Below are 17,963 nucleotides of genomic sequence, written 5' to 3' on the forward strand. Positions count from 1 at the left end.
GCTGCTGCCAATAACCAATTAAGAAGCAAAGGGTCCCCGACATCTTTCGGCTCATAGTGCGGGTCACGCAATAACAAAAGGCCCTCTTGTACCAGAATGAAAGCAAAGGAGGACAGATTGATTAAGTGGACATGGCGTGCATGTGGCGCTCGTGTGTTTATGTGTACATTGTTTGCATGCATGCGCACTGCCGCTCCTTCAGCATAAGGCAAGTCGTCACATTCTCCCTCCATTTGGGGGGCAATTGAGTGAATGGGCCTGTAAAACCAACAGCCCAAAGGACAAAGGAGCTCAGGGGCATTAAGTCATGGGTGAGTGGGCCCCTTTAGGGCCAGCAGCTGACCCTGTGGAGAGGCCTCTTGTTCTGGTGGAGGGGGCTCGTGTCCCTGGACCCCAGGCCAAGTTGACAGCATCCCAACGTATACATACACACATGACAGAGAGGTCATCTTCAAACCACTCCATGAGTTGTCACACCCAGCCTTCACCTGCTTAGATGTCCACGCTGCATGTGAGGAAAAATTAGAGTGCATGATTAAAGGTGGAATATTTCAATTTCCACTTTCACCATTTAAAAAGACAAAGAAAAAGCTTTCAGTGGCGTTAGTTTTTGGCAAGACGTCAGAGTGTCGCCATGCCCGCTGTGAACGTGTCAGAAAAACTAAGCGATCATCAGAAATCTTTATTATGCAGAAAACAGCATGTAACGTATACTAATTTGCACAAAGGCATTTTGGCAGTTGATGGCAAGTGAAAATGCAAACACAAGAAAGTCAGAATACCTTTAAAATTATCCAACAAATGCATTTATTTAGCCAAATTAAGTACATGGTTACAAAGACAGCTGGCAGGATTTCTATGGTACCTCGATTATGGTTTCAACTGAAAATGCTATATAGTATAACTCAAGTGTTACATGTGTGATTCTCCTGTAAATGAAAGCAAAGTCCAGCATCTTGTGTACTGCTCATGCATAACTACAATAGTATATGACAGCTGCTACTATCCTGTACTTATATGTACTTAATGCCCTTGCAACCTATGATGTTACAATGTCATTAACACACAAACAGATTATCTTGGTTTTAACAAATGGAATGTACAAACCAACACACAGAACATACGACACAAATATATACAGATTAGACAGATCTCAGCCACCCGATCCAAATATACGGTAAACATCTTACAAAGTTGTTTAGTCTGTTTTTAGCGTTGTGTACCATATTCTTCTGATCTTTCCACCTGATTTCCCTGACAAGATTCCCTTCTTATTCTCACTCAAATACTTAATGCAGGATAATCCAGATTATAGCCATTACTGGATCCACTAAAGCAGATGATACAAGAAAAAAAATACATGTAGCTATAGTGTTACTTCACCAGATTATGGAGCTTTTTTTAAAGGATGGTTCGAGAGTGCATTTGTTCTTGTCCATAAGGTGAAATGAGTGAGCAGAGAAACATGTGACATCTCACTCAAGGGTAGTTCAGCAGGATACAAGGAGACAATGGCTGCAGCAGAGATCGTATCTGGATCTTGTACAGATGTTAATAAAAACAGAATGCAATGATTTGCAAACATTTTAAGCCCTATATTTAGTTTAAAATGTCACAAAGATAACAAGACAAAAAAATGTAAATAGAAAGATTTGCACTTATTTTGAACTTGATGCCAACAAGGTGTTTCAAACCAGCTTAAATACTAATACTACATTAGAAAGGTTCATTGTAGTGACTATAGTGACCAAGGCAAATTAGGGAGGCATCCTTCACTTAGTGAGACTGTGTGGGCTAATAGTTCAGTAATAAATGTGATGTCTCCAGAGGACATCAGTGAAGCTGACACTGAAACTAAAATGAAACATCTGACAACCATTTTCAGTGAACGGCTTCTTGCAGTTGCCCACAGTGTATGTAATAAAAAATGGCATTCAAAGTAAGAATAGAAAAAAAATTAATCTAACAATATCCAGAAATACAGCTGCCTGGGCCAAGCTCATTTAAAACGGACTTGGATGAAGGGAAAAACTGTCCTGTGGTCTGACCAATCACAATCTGTAATTCATCTCTGACATCGTGGACAATGTGTTGTCCGGGCTAAAAAAAGGGAGACGGATCAATCAACTTGTTATGAGTGTCCAGCTCAAAAAGCCAGATGATATTCGGTTGCATTGTGCACACTGCACGGCTAATATGGGTTTTAATGCTTGGTGATATTGCTCCAAAGAAAGAGGTGAAGAAAGCAGGTGCTAAACTGTCCAGCCCAGCGTTCGGACATGTCATAAAGAAATTAAAAATATGACAAAGAGGACTAGGAGCTGGTGACCACTAAAATCTAAAAATGGGAAAACATTTTGCTTTCAGACTAGTGCACCTGCCTTCCTCATAGTGTTAAAAAAGCAGTAGTCAGTGGTAAACAAGCCCTTGTTTTCACCTTATTTGAAACATATTACTGGCATCAGTATCAAAACATAACATCCAACGACATCTTTGCACTGTTTACAATTAAATATAGGGTTTTAGCAACATATTGCATTCTGCACAGCAGCCCAGCATTTTAGGAGACAGAATTGTAATAACATATGTATTGACCAATATGTATTTTGTGTTTTAGCTCAAAGCCATCTGTCTAAAAATACAAGGTTTTTACGTAGTGCATTTTAAATACACCTTTTGCAGCAAAACAGGAGAAAAGAACATGTGTAAATAAAGCAGCATGATCTTAACATCAGCATTCAAACATGAATGAGCAAACATGAGCAAACATAAGGAAACACCCATCTAACACATACACACACGAAAAAAGGTAAGAACTGGAACTACATTATGAGAATGAACATTTACATTTAAACAAAGAGGAAAAAAAGTGCAATTAGTCTATGATTAGAGGTCAGAAATGGAGTCCCGCTACCTACATACATCCTATCTATATTTTACAAAATCACACGTACAACTATGCAAAGGTTATTTGCTAGCTCTCGCCTAATCAGGAGAAGAAATTAACATTAAATCAGTTGCAGTGCTTGTTCTTCTAACTTGGAGAAATAAAAAACTGAATGGTTGCCCAATCCTAATTTTGAAAGAAAAAAAGACAATATAATTTCTCAATAATTTCTCTTAAATGTTTTCTTTTAGAAATAAATAAATTAGTAGACATTAAATAAATAAAACCTACAGCCCTCACATAAAACCTAAATCCTTCTCCAACAAAATGCTTGTTGCTGAGCACTAATGATACGAACGTCTGACCAAAACAATGGCGGCCATTCATTCCCTAATAGAGAACTGCTTTAGAGCAAGTGAGAGTTTTTAGGCTGTTTTGGCAGCAAGATTAAACTTCTTCGAAACTCACGGTGTCCGATTTATATTAATATCTAAGCCTTAGAGCTGTCAGATAATAAATAAAACAAACAAAAATAAACATTAAGGTACCCTTCCATTTTTGAGGTTCTTTCACATGTACATTGCAATGAAATACATTCAACCGATGTCTCCACCGACTCTATGGCCTTGGAAAGGAAACGCTGTGTTATAAAAGGAATAAAATAATAATAAAAAAATACCATCACAAGTGCTATCCAGTTTGCCCTCGAAAATACTGCTCCTTTCTCAGCAGCAAAGTCAACTCAATAGTGCAATACTGACAGCTTCCTATTTCCATCCTAAAAACTTCACATGGAGTCCGATTGGCATTCCTCCTTAACATAACACTGCTGTCACAAAAAACATGTAAGTGCATTTTTTTTCTCATTTAAAAATCAATAGTAACATTACACACTCACCAGCCACTTTGTTAGGTACACCTTCCTAATATGGGATTAGACCCTCTTTTGGCTTCAGAACTGTCTTAATTCTTCATGGCGCAGATTCAACGAGGTGCTGGAAACTTTCCTGAGTGATTTTGATCCTTATTGACATGATAGCATCACATAGTTGCTGCAGATTTTCAGCTACATCCCAAAGGTGACTGGATCTGATGGGGTCTGTTGTCTGTGGATCCCATTTGAGTACAGGAAGGCAGGATGGATGCATGATTTCATGTCGTTTACTCCAAATTCTGACCCTACCATCTGAATATTGAGACTCGTCAGACCAGGCAAGATTTTTCCAATCTTTTTTGTACAGTTTCAGGGAGCCTGTGTGAATTAAAGCCTCAGTTTCCTGTTATTAGCTGACAGGAGTGGCATCTGGTATGGTCTTCTGCTGCTGTAGCCCCTCAGCTACATCAGAGGTGCTCTTCTGCATATTTTGGTTATTTGAGTTACTTTTGCCTTCAGTCTGGCCATTTTTACCCATTTTGAATTTTGTATCTGTAAAACCTAGAGAAGGTAGTGATGGAAAATCCCAGCAGATCAGCAATTTCTGAGCACCAACAACCATGCTGTGTTCAGTCACTTAAATCACCTTTCTTCCTCACTCTCACGCTCGGTGTAAACTTCACATCATATGATCATCTTGACCATATGATATGCCTTGCGTTAATGAGCGGTCGAGCAGATATACCCAATAAAGTGGCCAGTGAATGAAGTCTGTACTGCGTCAGTTTACAACCCATGGCGTGATTTCATTGTACACGGGTGTCGGTAAAAAGCTACAAATGCTGCACATACGTGTTTTTTTTATCTGCTAACAGCAGTGGGACAGTTTAGTAAAAACATGCAGGAGGAGATAAACAATGAGTAGCGCTACATCTTATAATGTCTTTCATGTCTTTAAACAATATATTAATAATATACAACTCAGAAGCAGCCGCTGCTGGTGATACACACTATTTCTGCAGCCTACTCTATGTGCAGGTTGATTAAAAGAAAAAGCCTTTTTGTATGTGTACAAAACTGCTCATGACTGCTGGCAAACAGAGAACACTTTGGGCAGTTACCTCAAAATGCGTTGAGAACAAAACCTCTGTATGGACGACACTGGCAGTGCACTTCTGCTTCAGAAGAAAAATAAAACAATTTGTCTTCACTGGATTGTCTCTTACAAGATTCAGTGGAGGTTTTAGTTGTCGGACAGATGTAGTGCTGCCTGCGTAGTCGAGGGGACGGCTTTAAAGCACAAGCGCCCTTGAGACAGAGGTGGACGGTGGGTAGGGATTCAGGTACTGACGAGCCTGTTCTGTCATGATCAGTTGGTCCTGCGTCTTTCCATAAACCACTGCTTCCCACTCACTCACCTGCACAGAAGGTGATCAGTGGTTACTGTGATTGTCTGTTTCTACCCTTTTCACAGCATTAACTACACATTGACATTAATGACAGTTGTTTTGTTTCGTCATACCTGTGCAGTGTTGTGTTTTGTTGCTTTGTTAGAGGTCGGAAGCTTCTTCGTCCGAGGGCTAGTAAAGTGTTGAGTATGAACGGCGACTCCTAATGAGAGCTCATCTTTCCCAGAAGTCACAGAATGGCCACACTCGTCTCTCTCGGAGATCGGAGAAACCAATGAAGAGCTTGTCAGTAGACCTTCATCTGAAACCTGCAACATGGCATTCTTTGAATGGTGCAGGTTTTAAGAAAGCAGTAGATTAAGAGTAATAGTAATTACATGGTATTTATAAAAATACTTTTACTTGGAAAGGGCTCCAGGACCTGAAGCTGATTTGAAGTGTGGTCAGAGAGGCTTACCTGTGCATCGTCGAGCTGGTCTTGGAAAAGTTCAGTATTAATGCTTTCTTTGCCCCAAGGGTCCAGGACAAGAGACTTGCGCACTTTTCTAGCTGGGCCATCCATCTAATTTTGAAGCATCAAAATGAAATAAAATTATTTCTTAGTTTTTTGATGAGGTGTTGAGGTCATGAAGGTTGTATTTCGTGACTTACGTTATGTTTCCACACTCTGTAATCTGGCTGTAAGTCTGCTCTGTTGAAGATGTCTGTTCCGGTCTCTTGCTTTAGAACTTCTCGAATGTCTTCTTCGAGAAAGGCCAAAGGCTGTGGCTGCAAAACAAAAATGGATGAGTATAACCACAAAAAAGGCAGCAATATGTTCACCTGCTTGCACCAGAATTTGGCAAATTTACCTCTCTCTTTAGTGGCCCGTGCATTTTCTCCTGGGCAGCCAAAGCATTTTTGAAAGGAGTGGGTGTCCTCGGAGTTGGAGTCATGACTGTTTTGCAGAATTTAGGAGTCCTGGAACTACATATTTGTAATTGTGATTACACTAGTTTTCTGCAAGCAAAAAGATCTTCTGATATACTGCTTACAGCCGATTCATTTACCCATCATTCTCTTTCTGGTGTTTAGGTGTGGTATCTTTTTGAAGGGGTGTGTTGAGCAGACACCTCTGACCGCACACAGGAGTTGAGGTGAGGGCGGGGTTTTCCAGATTGAGATGCTCTGGCACTGATATGTTGCAGAACTGAGGAGAATGAAGACATGGCATATTAGTCAAATCACTGCATCAGCTGTAATGGGAAGATGTTCTCTGAAGTAAATTATTAAGATAATTACTCGTGACGGGGTAAATGGCAGTGTCTTTATAGGTGTTTTCTTGGGAGAATTTGAAATATTTTCCAAGAAGGAAGAGCAAGTCTTGTCACACAAAGGAGATGGTTCCCCCCTCTCTCTTCTCCTCTTCCTCCCAGTGGAAGCCTGGGTGGGTTTGGATGAGTTAATGGGAGTCAGGGATGTAAGATCTCCCACACCAAATGGAGCACAGTTCCTGTCTTGGCCTAAGTCGGTAGTGGCAGCGTTGACTGGGTAATTCACTGAATTGTACATGGTGCTCTCTTGCAAGATAGTGCTATAGGCTGCCTGGTTGTGCCTGGACGGCGTCGCCGTCTCTGACAAATCAAAACTGGCCACTTCGTTCCATGCGACAGGATCCTGCAGAGCAAAACACATCTACAGTAGATCTTTAATACATTCACAATATTTGGCCAACAAATTTACACAGAGTTATGTTTGTTCTGTGTTCATCTCCATTTGTTACTCACTGAATCAATAAGCTCCATGGTCTCTGCAAATTCTGGTATGGTCTGCAGGGTGGACAGCACTGTGCTGGCCTCTACAGCCAGGAACTTGCTGGGCGAGACAGGAAGCGGTGCTGGAGCTCCCTGCGGGATCTCAGGGCCCTCCCAGGGTCTTCTCTCTGCTTGTTCTTCCAGGCTACTGCTACTCGTGGTTAGCGTGTCATCTGACACACTGTCTGGCCATGCTGGGTACTGCTCCAAACTCTGAGATAGAGGGCAGCAGGGGACGGGTGGGGGTTAAAGACACTGCTGTTAGAGCTTTGGCTCGTGCAGCAGGATGGTGTCTGATCTGATGGGTTTGGCAGATGTGGTGTAAAATTATTGCTAATTTGCACGAGTTTGGAAATTATGTGTAGGAAATGGTGGGAAAAAATTGTACAGTATAAAGTCGCTCACTGAAAAGAATAAATGTGAATGAAGTATGAAAACAGTCAGTGCAGACAGAATAGAGACTGAGAATGCTTTAGTCAGAACCAAACTGCGGGCTAAGTGTGGGTATGGTAGGATGGCAGGGAGTGAGGGCTGGAGGGGATGAGGGGGCGGGATCAAGTTTAAAACTAAAATAATGGGCGAGGTGAGGGGTGGGAGCTAGGGGAACTACCAAGCACAGCTTCAGGCCAGTCTGAGTAAGTGGCGAGAAGGGGAAAGTAGTTACTATTGCAACACTACAGCAAACAGGCTACAGACACGCATACATGCCCTCATTCTTGTTTTAGAATATATACACTGCAAAAAGTTCATTAATGAAGGCCAGTTAGAATCAAATGCCAGGATTTTGGACTTAAATAAACTTTTCGATATCAATATATTGTTTTTTCAGATTATGTAACTCGCTGTTTATTTCACTTTGACGCGAAGACATATTTAATATAAATATGAGCCTTTTTACAGTGTATGTACTGTAAGCTATTAACACACGCAGGCTATGCTGACTAAGAATGCTAACACACATTCAGTGTGTGTTCTTACACATGAACCTCTGCACTGCACTTGTTGGTGGACTTCACTCTCTGCTGACATAAGCAGCAGTTCAAGCTCCTTAATTCTTTGCTCTCTGTCAGGATCATCCAGGCAGGATGGCTGGAATAAACAAACATCACGGAGGAAGAGGAGGCGAAAGGAAAAGAGGAAAGAGTTACGAGAGTTAAGAAAATCAGGAAAACAAGACATAAACATAAAAACACTGCAACAACAGCACTGACATCGCACACCCTTTCAGCTGTATTTTGTGTTAGGAGAAAAAACAGGACGTTCAAGTTTTTGATTTGAGCTCCAGAGTTAGCAATCACAAGTACAACTACAGAAAGACCAGAAAATAAAGAAGTCAGACATTTTCCCCATTAGCATGCAAAGAAACCTTATAAAAGACTCACTGATATGAAGCTTGAATTTTCAGGAAGACTGTCCATCATGTGCCCACCATGAGGCTCAAATGGAAAACCACCCGTCTGCAAACAGAGCATTACACTTAGCTCAAATAGCGCCAAATCACAACAGCAGTCACCTCATTGTGCTTTATATTGTAAGGTAAAGATCATAATAATACAGAGAAAACACAAACAATAACATGTCTCTTTATGAGCAAGCACTTGGCAACAGTGGGAAGGAAAAGCTCCTTTTTAACAGGAAGAACATCTGGCAGATCCAGACTCAGGGAGGGGCGGCCATCTGCCGTGACAGGTTGAGGGTGAGGGGAGGAAACAGGACAAAAGACACACTGTTGAAGTGCAGTGGTGTATAAACACATAAAGGGGAAGGTGAGTGAAGAAGAAACAGTGCATCATAGGAAGCCTGCAGCAGCCTAAGTCTTTTTCAGCATAACTAAAGGAGGATTCAGGGTCACCTGATCCAGACCTAACGATATGCTTTATCAAAAAGGAAAGTTTTAAGCCTGATTTTAAAAGTAGAGATGTCTGCCGAATCCAAACTGGGAGCTGGTTCCACAGGAAAGAGGCCTGAAAGCTGAAGGCTCTGCCTCTCATTCTACTTTTAAATATCACAAGCCCACAGTCTGAGAATGAAGAGATCGATTGGGGTGATACGGTACTATGAGTTTTTTACAGTTAAATGGGCCCTGATTATAAATGTTGTGTTTGAGGTGAAGCATGTTTTAAGTAAGAGGACAAATGAAACAAAGACTGAGGATGGACCTGGTTTGATGCTGTCAAAGCCACAGGGCTGCGGTCACAGTGCTGGGGCTCTGTTGGAGTTGCAGGACACTGCCTGTTGTGGCGTCTCTTCCCATTAGCAGAGGAAGTCTTGCAGCCATCTTGCAGGTACCCCTCATGCTCCACTTTTCTCTTCATGGTGGAATTCCAGTGGTTCTTGATGGAGTTGTCCGTTCTGTTAGGGGATAGCATTGCTAGTGTGACTCACTTACATTACTTAGACAGGAAGCACAAACAGACAGTGTGTGACGCACTACACTACCGTCCAGGAAGAAGCTTAGAGATCTCAGCCCAGCGGTTGCCAAGGCGTTTGTGGGCTTCATAGATGATTCGATCCTCTTCCTGAGTCCATGAAGACTTCTTAACTTCTGGGTTGAGGTGGTTGTGCCAGCGTTCACGGCACTGCTTTCCGATTCTTCCCTGGAGGTGCTTCGCAATCACTGACCAGCGCTTGGGACCATATTTATGTACGAGGTCAATAACCTGCATAAACACCACCACGTGGAGGATATTCAGTAGAAGCACAAGTAAATAAATTCATGGATTTATGAATGAATGGGGTAGGGCCCTAATTAATTCTGCCACTCTATAAACTTGTTCAAAGAGTTCAGATTTCTAAGAGAAGCAGTGCTGTTTAGAAACCTTCACTATAGCAACAGCAGAGCTTGTTTGGCTCTTTCCATCGAGGCTGAGAAATGTTGTGATGTCACTTTTGGCAGGCTAAGCTATAATTGTAAGATCTGTGTTTTTGTTATGATTCCAACATTTCGGAGGAATGACACACCATTCATGACATTCTTGAACAACAGTGATCCATTTAAGGAATGCATCGCTGGTCTAACAGCAGGAAAAGGTCTTCAAGCTTTGCTTTGTAGGAAAAAAAACTAATTAAAAAAGCGGCTGGCTGCTAAACCTCTTACTTGAAGAGACTGTTTTATTACGAATGACGTAGTGGAGAATTTACTTTAGAAAAAAATGAAAAAAAAAACCTTCTTGGCGGGAAGTAAGCATGCACACAGCCTGGTTATTCTGAAGCTAAAGGGTACATTACATATTGTGGCACTTGTCTTTGTATTGTGTGTTTTCAACCTGTCTAAACTGCTCTCTCCCCTCTCTGCCATATCATTTACCCATTTTGTCACCAATGTTTCTGCACAAAATAGGGATTCAGAGCTCGTCTTACCTTTTGATCCTCCTCCTTTGTCCATGGTCCTTTCACTAGCTCTGGATTGAGCACCTTCTGCCACCGGTGCTGACACTGGCCATCTGTCCTCCCCTGTGATAGAGATACACAAAGAGCAACACCTCATTACAGTAGTAACTGAAAGAGATAAACCAATATGGTGTAAAGTAGTAACATTTTTGTTTAATGAAATTACACAATTGAAATGTGCTTACTGGAAAAAGGGTAGCTATTAATTTCCAGGAGTCTGTTCCGTGCTGCTCAACAAGCTTTTTCAGCTTTTCATCCTGAAGAAAAAGAGAGATGGAAAAAAAGCAAATGGTACAAAGCGCGTGTAAGGCATCTTGTTCAGCATTTTCACATAAACACTGTTATACAGTTACCCTTAAAGATGTTTGCGAGGAGATAAAAGCAGAACGTAACATACAATGCCTCAAGTTAAATCTTTCCAACAAATTCCCAGCTCAGATGTCAGATCTCTGATAAACTTACCTCATCTCGTGACCACTTTACTTTGCACAGTGTCTTTTTATCTTTGCTCTTCTCTTTACTCTCTGGATCTGTGGACTGCAGCTCTTCATCCTCATCATTGCTAAAATATACAAGGCAGTAAAAGAAGAGCACATTTAGACCACAAATGGAGCCCAAGACTGAGGTATGAGGTCAGTGCCTGTAAGCTAATATATTAGACATCAATACATGGACACCAAAGCTGTAAAAAGAAATTACTTGAGAATGGTGTAAGAAGCTTAACTATTACTACAGGATGAAGGCTCAGTGTAATTAAACGGTCTTGTGACCAAGTAGATTTGCCTACTCTTTGCTTTAACTTCATCTGAAAGAAATAAAATCCCTGTTAAAAGAATTAGACTTTAGCAGTGAGTTATGCCAAGCTTTTTAGGGGCAGGATTGAGGAAAAGCAGCAGCATGTACCAAAAGCTGACCACAACTCTTTTGATGTCATAGCAAAATAAATAAACAAATACATTAATAAAAGACAAATAAAAGCAAAACTAAAAGCATCAGTGGGCAATAAACAAGCCTTTGACACATCATATCAAAACTGAAAGCAATGTGTTCTTCGTGTATTGCACAACACTGTCTCTGGACATTTTAGCTAACCAAACAAATGAATCAATGAGTTCGTTGATGCGGGGATCTCATTGTGACTGCATTAGGTCACAGGTCTTGAAGATGTAAAGACAGAAATAACATGTCAATTATAATTATGCACAATAAAGAACACAAAATAGAACTACTGATAATATAAAATGTCAGCACACTGCATTTCAAAATTTTTGCATGCAAAAACCTGCTGCTGGGCACTAAAGTCTTTGCAGTATGGGAGCAGACTTTAATGAATGGAGGAGAAATTAAATTCCTGAACAGCCAGGCTTGTTGTCCTGTAGGAGACCTCTACAACCAGTAGAGTGCTCTCTTGAGGTCTTGTATGAAAATGTGGATGAAAGGTCTTCCTTAGAGTGGAAACTTTAGTATACCAATTGAATTTTGGTATGGCCTGATTCCCTCACAAGAGGCAAGAGAAGTTTGCTGAAAAGGAAGGAGGGGCCTAAGGTGACTGGAGGAAAGGAGGGGTCTGCATCAACAGGCTCTTTCACTACCAGAGCTTTATAAGTGTGTGTGTGTGTGTGTGTCTTGATGAGGTGGAAGAGGTGTACTGGGGTGTGGTTAGGGGACTGGCAAAGCCGTAACGGTCCAGTTCAAAAAAGTTTTTTAAAAAAAGGGGGTATACTTGCATAACCTCCTGGCATTTATTCACTTTGAAACTGAAGAATATAAAACTATAATTCTAGGTGGCAAGTATAAGAAGCACCATATTTATATTCAGTGTTTAATCCATTAGGAATACATCACCTGTCATAAGCAATGAATATGAAATAATAACTCTGAGTTGTTCTAATTGGATAGAGGACTTTCTCTAAAATAAAATGTAACAAGCGTCACCAAATAGTATACTGATCTACATCCAGTGTTCAAACAATCATGTTGCTGTTGAAGTTTATCCATATCTTAGAACATAATGAAAAATGCCCTTTATAGAGGCTAACAGACCAAGGTTACAATTTTAAGGTTTCCTATTTTCCAAAGTCTAAAGGTAGCAGTCCAAACGATGCACGGGGCAGTACTATACTGTTCAAATATTCATACTTACTGGGATGGACTGAGAAAATGTGTAGTACTTTTAGCTTAAGCGATGACTATAATGTCTGATTAACAAAACTGATTGATATGAATAATTTTTAAACTAATTAACCCACATTTTTCACATGGTATACTTATACAGTCTAGAAGCTTTTTCTTCCATTGCCAGAAACCCAAGAGACTTAATGCAAAAATCTGTAATGTATAATTAGAGGACACATGCTATCTGATGTGGAGTTTTTTTAGTCTGTGGTTGTTTTTATTTTAAATATTCAGAAAAAGTGAATCTGAGCAGTAAAGATGCATTAATCTGGCTGATTTGTCATTGTCTAGTAATGCGTTTTCAAGGATGATGCTGTTACATAACAGCTGTGTGAAACTGGCTTCACATTCACAGAACATTATTTTGAATGCGAAACTTTCAGAAGCATTGCCACCCATTCAAATTAATGCACGTTTCAGGTTGTTTAAGCTATATCTGAAACGTGGATTTTACACTGTCTATACTTTTCATCGGGGTATGTTATTAACTATAGGTGTTATTCATTAACTACTTATTCATAAATCCCATAGGCAGACCTTATTACAGTGCAAGTGTGCAGGTGCACTTGCAGTATAAGCTGTTTATATGAGGCACGTCGTATTAACTGTACACAGGTGCATTGTGTCACGGGAACTGAATAATGAAACACTGCTGGCACCCACCTGCGTGATTTCACGTTGTCCATGACAGCTGGTAGGAGGACTGAAATTCTTCGTAGATGAACCTGTGCTTGGCAGCTCCCTAAAATCCCTCTTTAATAGATGTGTATCCATAGAAAGCGTTGACAGTCATTGCAGGTTTCTTCGGGATCTGGCTAGCAGCGAGCTAACTAAAAGCACAGTTTATAACATATACTTTCTCCGTACAAGTCATATTCACATCTTCCCAGAGAAAGGCGTTGCTATGTCCTCTTCAGATAAAGGCTGTCTTCAAATGCGGACTCGTAACATAAAAACTCGCTATGAAACTGAAGGTGGGCTACTTTTATTACTCGCCGTCCGGGCTGTTTCTATCATAATCTTTCTCTTCTGTACTTCTGTTTGGCGTTATGATTTTTGTCCATCCCGCCGATTCTCGCGCCCAGCCCTCTGCACAGGCGGCCTCGCCCCCGATTGGTCAGAAACGGGGCCGTGACGAGAGGAGTCGGTTCTCGAAACTGATAGGTCAAAAACGAGGACACACTCGCAAGTGATTGGTTAAGAATTTGCAAGCAGTTCTTTCATTGGTTGAGAATCTCAGGAGGCGAATGTTATAGCAGACAACAGTGTTGTCACCTCTTTCAGCAAAATGGGTCTTTTCATTATGACTGTAGTGGCTCAAAGTGGGTTTCGGGACTTTCTGGGGGCCCTTTGGGGACTTTCAGAGGGTTCTGAGGCACACAGCGCGAAAAATCGCACAATGAAAGCGCAAAAGGCTGCATCATCTGCGCCTTTGTGCCATCGTATACCTTCAGGTGAATGCATTTGCGCTGATGTGATGCATTACTATGGTATATTTATTATTATAATTTGCATCTTATATAAGGACAGCAGCAAAACAGTACCATAAAAATTGGGTTTCCACGAGCAGCTCTAAAAACGGTGTTTTGCTGGCATCTTGTGGACAAAACTTAGGATATCGACATACTGCTTGCAGATTTCACTCATATAAAATATAATTAACCTCTTCATATGGGGTTTATTTCAGTGATATGACAATAGTGACATTTCTGTGTTTGTGCAATATGAAAATATTACAACATTTACTGTCACTACCCGTCCGCAGTCCCATACATACTGTTTTTATTATTCATTAAGTATGCCATTTTTATGTAATTTTTTTTTTTTACTTAAGTACAGTGTAAAATATTTTTTTAGAAAGAGAATGTGGTCAAATGAAATTGGCTTGGTACCAGGCACATTTTTCTTAAGGGATCGAGCGCCTGAAACACGGACAGTTTGTTGATATTGTAAAAAAAAATAAAAATACAGCCACAGGGGGCCGTTTTAAAAACGCACTCCCCTGTTGCGCATGTCCCTAATGGTATGCCCCCCCGTACACCCACGTTTCCCTGCCTGAATGCCACTCCCGTTTTATTTTTTCTCCAAGTTTCAGGCAGGCTCTATCATGTTCGTCCATGGGAGGCCGCTGTTAAATATGATTTATTTGAATAAATAACACTTTGATTTTAAATATTTTAGCTGCATCTTATTCAGAATTATTGCTTCGTATTTACTGAGGGTGAAGAATCATTATTTGGCTGTACCAATCTTTCATATCAGCTCTGAAAATATGGTGTTCTCGCTGTAATGTTGCTCTTTACTAGGCTTATTCTGATTTTTACTGTTGCAGTACAAAAAATATGGTTTTCAGCTACAAAGAAAGAGAAGAGTTTAAAACATACTTTTTAAACATATTTATCAATTATTTATATTTAGCAACACAGAGATGCTGCCTCGGGAGATTTTCAGTCAAAACGTAACTGTCCAAAGGGTTCCTTTGTCGCCACCTAGTGGCTAGTGGTATTTACTGCAAACCAGATTACCCATGAATACTGTTATTACCGATTTTCGTCGCAAACATGCACTTGCTTTATAATCAGCATTTGTTTTATTTTCCCATTTCCCATCTTCTCTGGCCTAGAAGCTTCATATTCAACATCCTTTGTCCATTATCCCGTTTAAAGAGACATAACTTACATTCTTTTCTCTCAGCAGTCTGATTTTCCTCTATTCTCTTAATGATCATCACTATACCCCAGCATGCCTTTTTTATAGATCATCTATTAATCATCTACTTTTCTGACGCCCTCTCTGATCTAAATTCTGCTTTGATCTGTATTACATGTATAGTTGTTGTACTGTACTTGTTGCAATATCTGGATTTTCTGAAGATTTCAATTACAAAAGTGGACTTCCAATGATAAGCATGATGAATAAGCATGTGAGACGCAAAGGACAAAGGATGAAATGAATTTAACATTAAACAGCAGGTCAGAGGTGGCTTCAGTTTTCCTCAAGCTTATACTGTGGAGGAAAATGTCCAATTATGTTCTTAAATTCTATGTCAGGGGCTTTAATTAGCAGTCACTGAGCAAGAGCAATCTTCATCATCCTCACTGCAGCAATTTTTCGTGTGACAAGTCAGACAGGGAAGCAGATGTTGCCTTGCTACGGTACATTACAAATCAACACAGGATTCAGAAACATGTTTCTATGTTTGACTTCATATTTGATTTCCAGGCTTGTTCTGTTCCGTGTGTTTTCGGGCCCTGACCTCAGAAAACCACAGAGAGGCGTGGACCAGCCTGCTGCTGTTCTTCCACTGATCTTTACCAAGGTGCTAAAGATCAGTGATGAAATGACAGGAAGTCAAAACACCCACTGATGCTTTGTGAGTGACCTTTGTGCACACAGACAAGTCAGTCTGAGACCGTTATGTGTTACATGAACTTTTAGTATTGAAGAAACAAAATTAAACCAGCTGAAATAATTTTTTACTATTTTATATGTGTGCACATGTTCTGTTATGCAAACAGCATAAACATAATACAGAGGAGGAAAAACAAAACTGGTTTCCTGATTTGTAGATGTTAGGTTTTCTAAACTTATGTTGCAAAAGATTCTGCACAACTTTTTGTACAATACATCATCTGGCTTTCTAATCAGGATTAGTTAAGTTTTTGAACTTAATTTGAAATGCTGAATCGCTGAATTAGAGTTGCAGATGCTAGCTGTTTAATGTTTATTAATTATCAGCCAGGACAACATCATAGGAAATTCTTTATCATTTAATAACGAATGATATAAAATGTGTTTGTTCATCCACAAAATTTCACCATTACATTATAGACAGAAACAGTTGCTGTACATCTTCTTGCATCCATCCTCCTGTCACAGCCTGTGCTTTACAGAGTCTGGTGTCTCTGTAGCAACCGTGTCCACAGTGACATACTTATACCAGAGCAGAGCCCGACAAACTTTACTCCACTTCACTACCAGGCCTTCTGAAGATCCATCACACGTTTGTTTAGGCAAATGGAACATTGGGAACGTTTCTCCAAGTGGTGAAGATAGATGCATGAAGGGCATCTACTCTTAGGAACTGTTGTCCATTTTTGTGAACATCCCTTGCCATCCATCCCCAAAGGTTCTCAGTTGGATTAAGATCAGGGGAAGATGCAGAATGGTCCAAAAGAGTGAAGAGTGAAAGATTGTCCTGGAAGAAGTCCGTTGTCCTGCAGTCATTGTGCACTGTAGCGTTGTCCTGTTTAAAAACCCAGTCTTTACCACACAGACAAGGGCCCTAAGTCATGAGGGATGCTTTCTGCAACATCTGGACATAGCCAGCGGCCATTTGACGTCCCTGCACCTCCTGAAGCTCCATTGTTCCACTGAAGGAAAAAGTACCCCAAACCCATATGGTGCCCCCCCACTGTGGCACGTAGAAAAACTCTCGGGTGGCATCTGTTTGTCATGCCAGTAACGTTGGAAACCATCAGGACCATCAAGGTTACATTTTTTCTCATCAGGGTATAAAACGTTCTTCCACCTTTCAGTGTCCCATGTTTGGTGCACTCTTGCAAAGTCCAAACGGTCAGTTCTGTGGTGTTCAAGGCGACGAGGCCTTTGAAGATGCTGTCTGATGGTTATGGGGCTGCAGTCAGCACCAGTAACGGCCTTAATTTGGGTCGAGGATCATCCAGTGTCTTGACGGATAGCCATTTGGATCCTCTGGCTCACTGCTGGTAAAATTTTGGGGGGTCTTCCACTTGACTTTTGTTGGTCTGTAATCCTCAGCAGTGATGCCGCGCTTCAAGTGCTTATGCAGTTCAACAACCCGACCATGCTCAAAAAGGGAGCGATTTTTTTTGCCTTTACCATCAGAACGCCATGGCAGTGTGACTACCTGACAGAAAATGACAGTGAATCCACATTTGTGCCCAGATTTGGCCTTTTAAAAGCATGTGGTCTTAAATTTTTGATCAGCTGTAAAACAGCCTGTTTCAGTTTAAGTGTTGTTCCCAATAAATTGCATGCTCAAAAAAATGTTTTGTCTCACCCCCACTTTTTCTTGTGGCATGTTGAAGCTCTACTTGGAACTTGTTAAGATCTAACTATGCAAAATATGATTTTTTTTAAAAGATTATTTATTTATTTTGCCATTTTTCATGTCGAAATGTACAAATATATGATTGTGGGATTTGTATAGAGTATTTGTGTACATCACATAAATGTTGTCAAGCACACACATTACAATCATTGAAGTATTATAATATTATTGATTTTATTTCTTTTTATTATTTCTTTTAATTTTGCGTTACTTTTGTCAATTTGTGGCATAGGCCCACAAACTGAAAACTATTCACACTCATACAGATACAGTTTTGGTTACTATCAAGATGACTTAAAGGACAGCCGATTTCAGCAACAACAAAAAACTTTTTAAAAAAGTA

General features: G+C 40.4%; 1 protein-coding gene across 2 annotated transcripts; it reads right to left on the minus strand.

Moving 5' to 3' along the window:
* Positions 1–779: 779 nt before the first annotated feature.
* Positions 780–13,613, minus strand: mybl1 (MYB proto-oncogene like 1). 2 transcript variants are annotated; one of them, XM_085468460.1, is made up of 16 exons: positions 13,192–13,613; positions 10,816–10,915; positions 10,539–10,610; positions 10,324–10,416; positions 9,403–9,623; positions 9,123–9,315; positions 8,346–8,420; positions 7,942–8,052; positions 6,937–7,176; positions 6,452–6,826; positions 6,220–6,359; positions 6,022–6,136; positions 5,822–5,938; positions 5,628–5,732; positions 5,284–5,478; positions 780–5,179 (listed from the first exon to the last, which is right to left on the minus strand). In XM_085468460.1, the coding sequence occupies exons 1-16, from the start codon at positions 13,212–13,214 to the stop codon at positions 5,054–5,056; spliced, it is 2,301 nt and encodes a 766-aa protein (XP_085324586.1). In that variant the 5' UTR covers positions 13,215–13,613; the 3' UTR covers positions 780–5,053. The 2 variants fall into 2 exon arrangements, with proteins under 2 accessions (XP_085324586.1, XP_085324585.1); XM_085468459.1 differs by having other exon boundaries at positions 6,452–6,844.
* Between the last annotated feature and the right edge of the window lie 4,350 nt (positions 13,614–17,963).

This window comes from Copadichromis virginalis, linkage group LG9, assembly GCF_057382275.1.
Source record: "Copadichromis virginalis isolate Kocher_CV1m ecotype Utaka linkage group LG9, C_Virginalis_male_GT1.1, whole genome shotgun sequence".
Lineage (NCBI taxonomy): Eukaryota > Metazoa > Chordata > Actinopteri > Cichliformes > Cichlidae > Copadichromis > Copadichromis virginalis.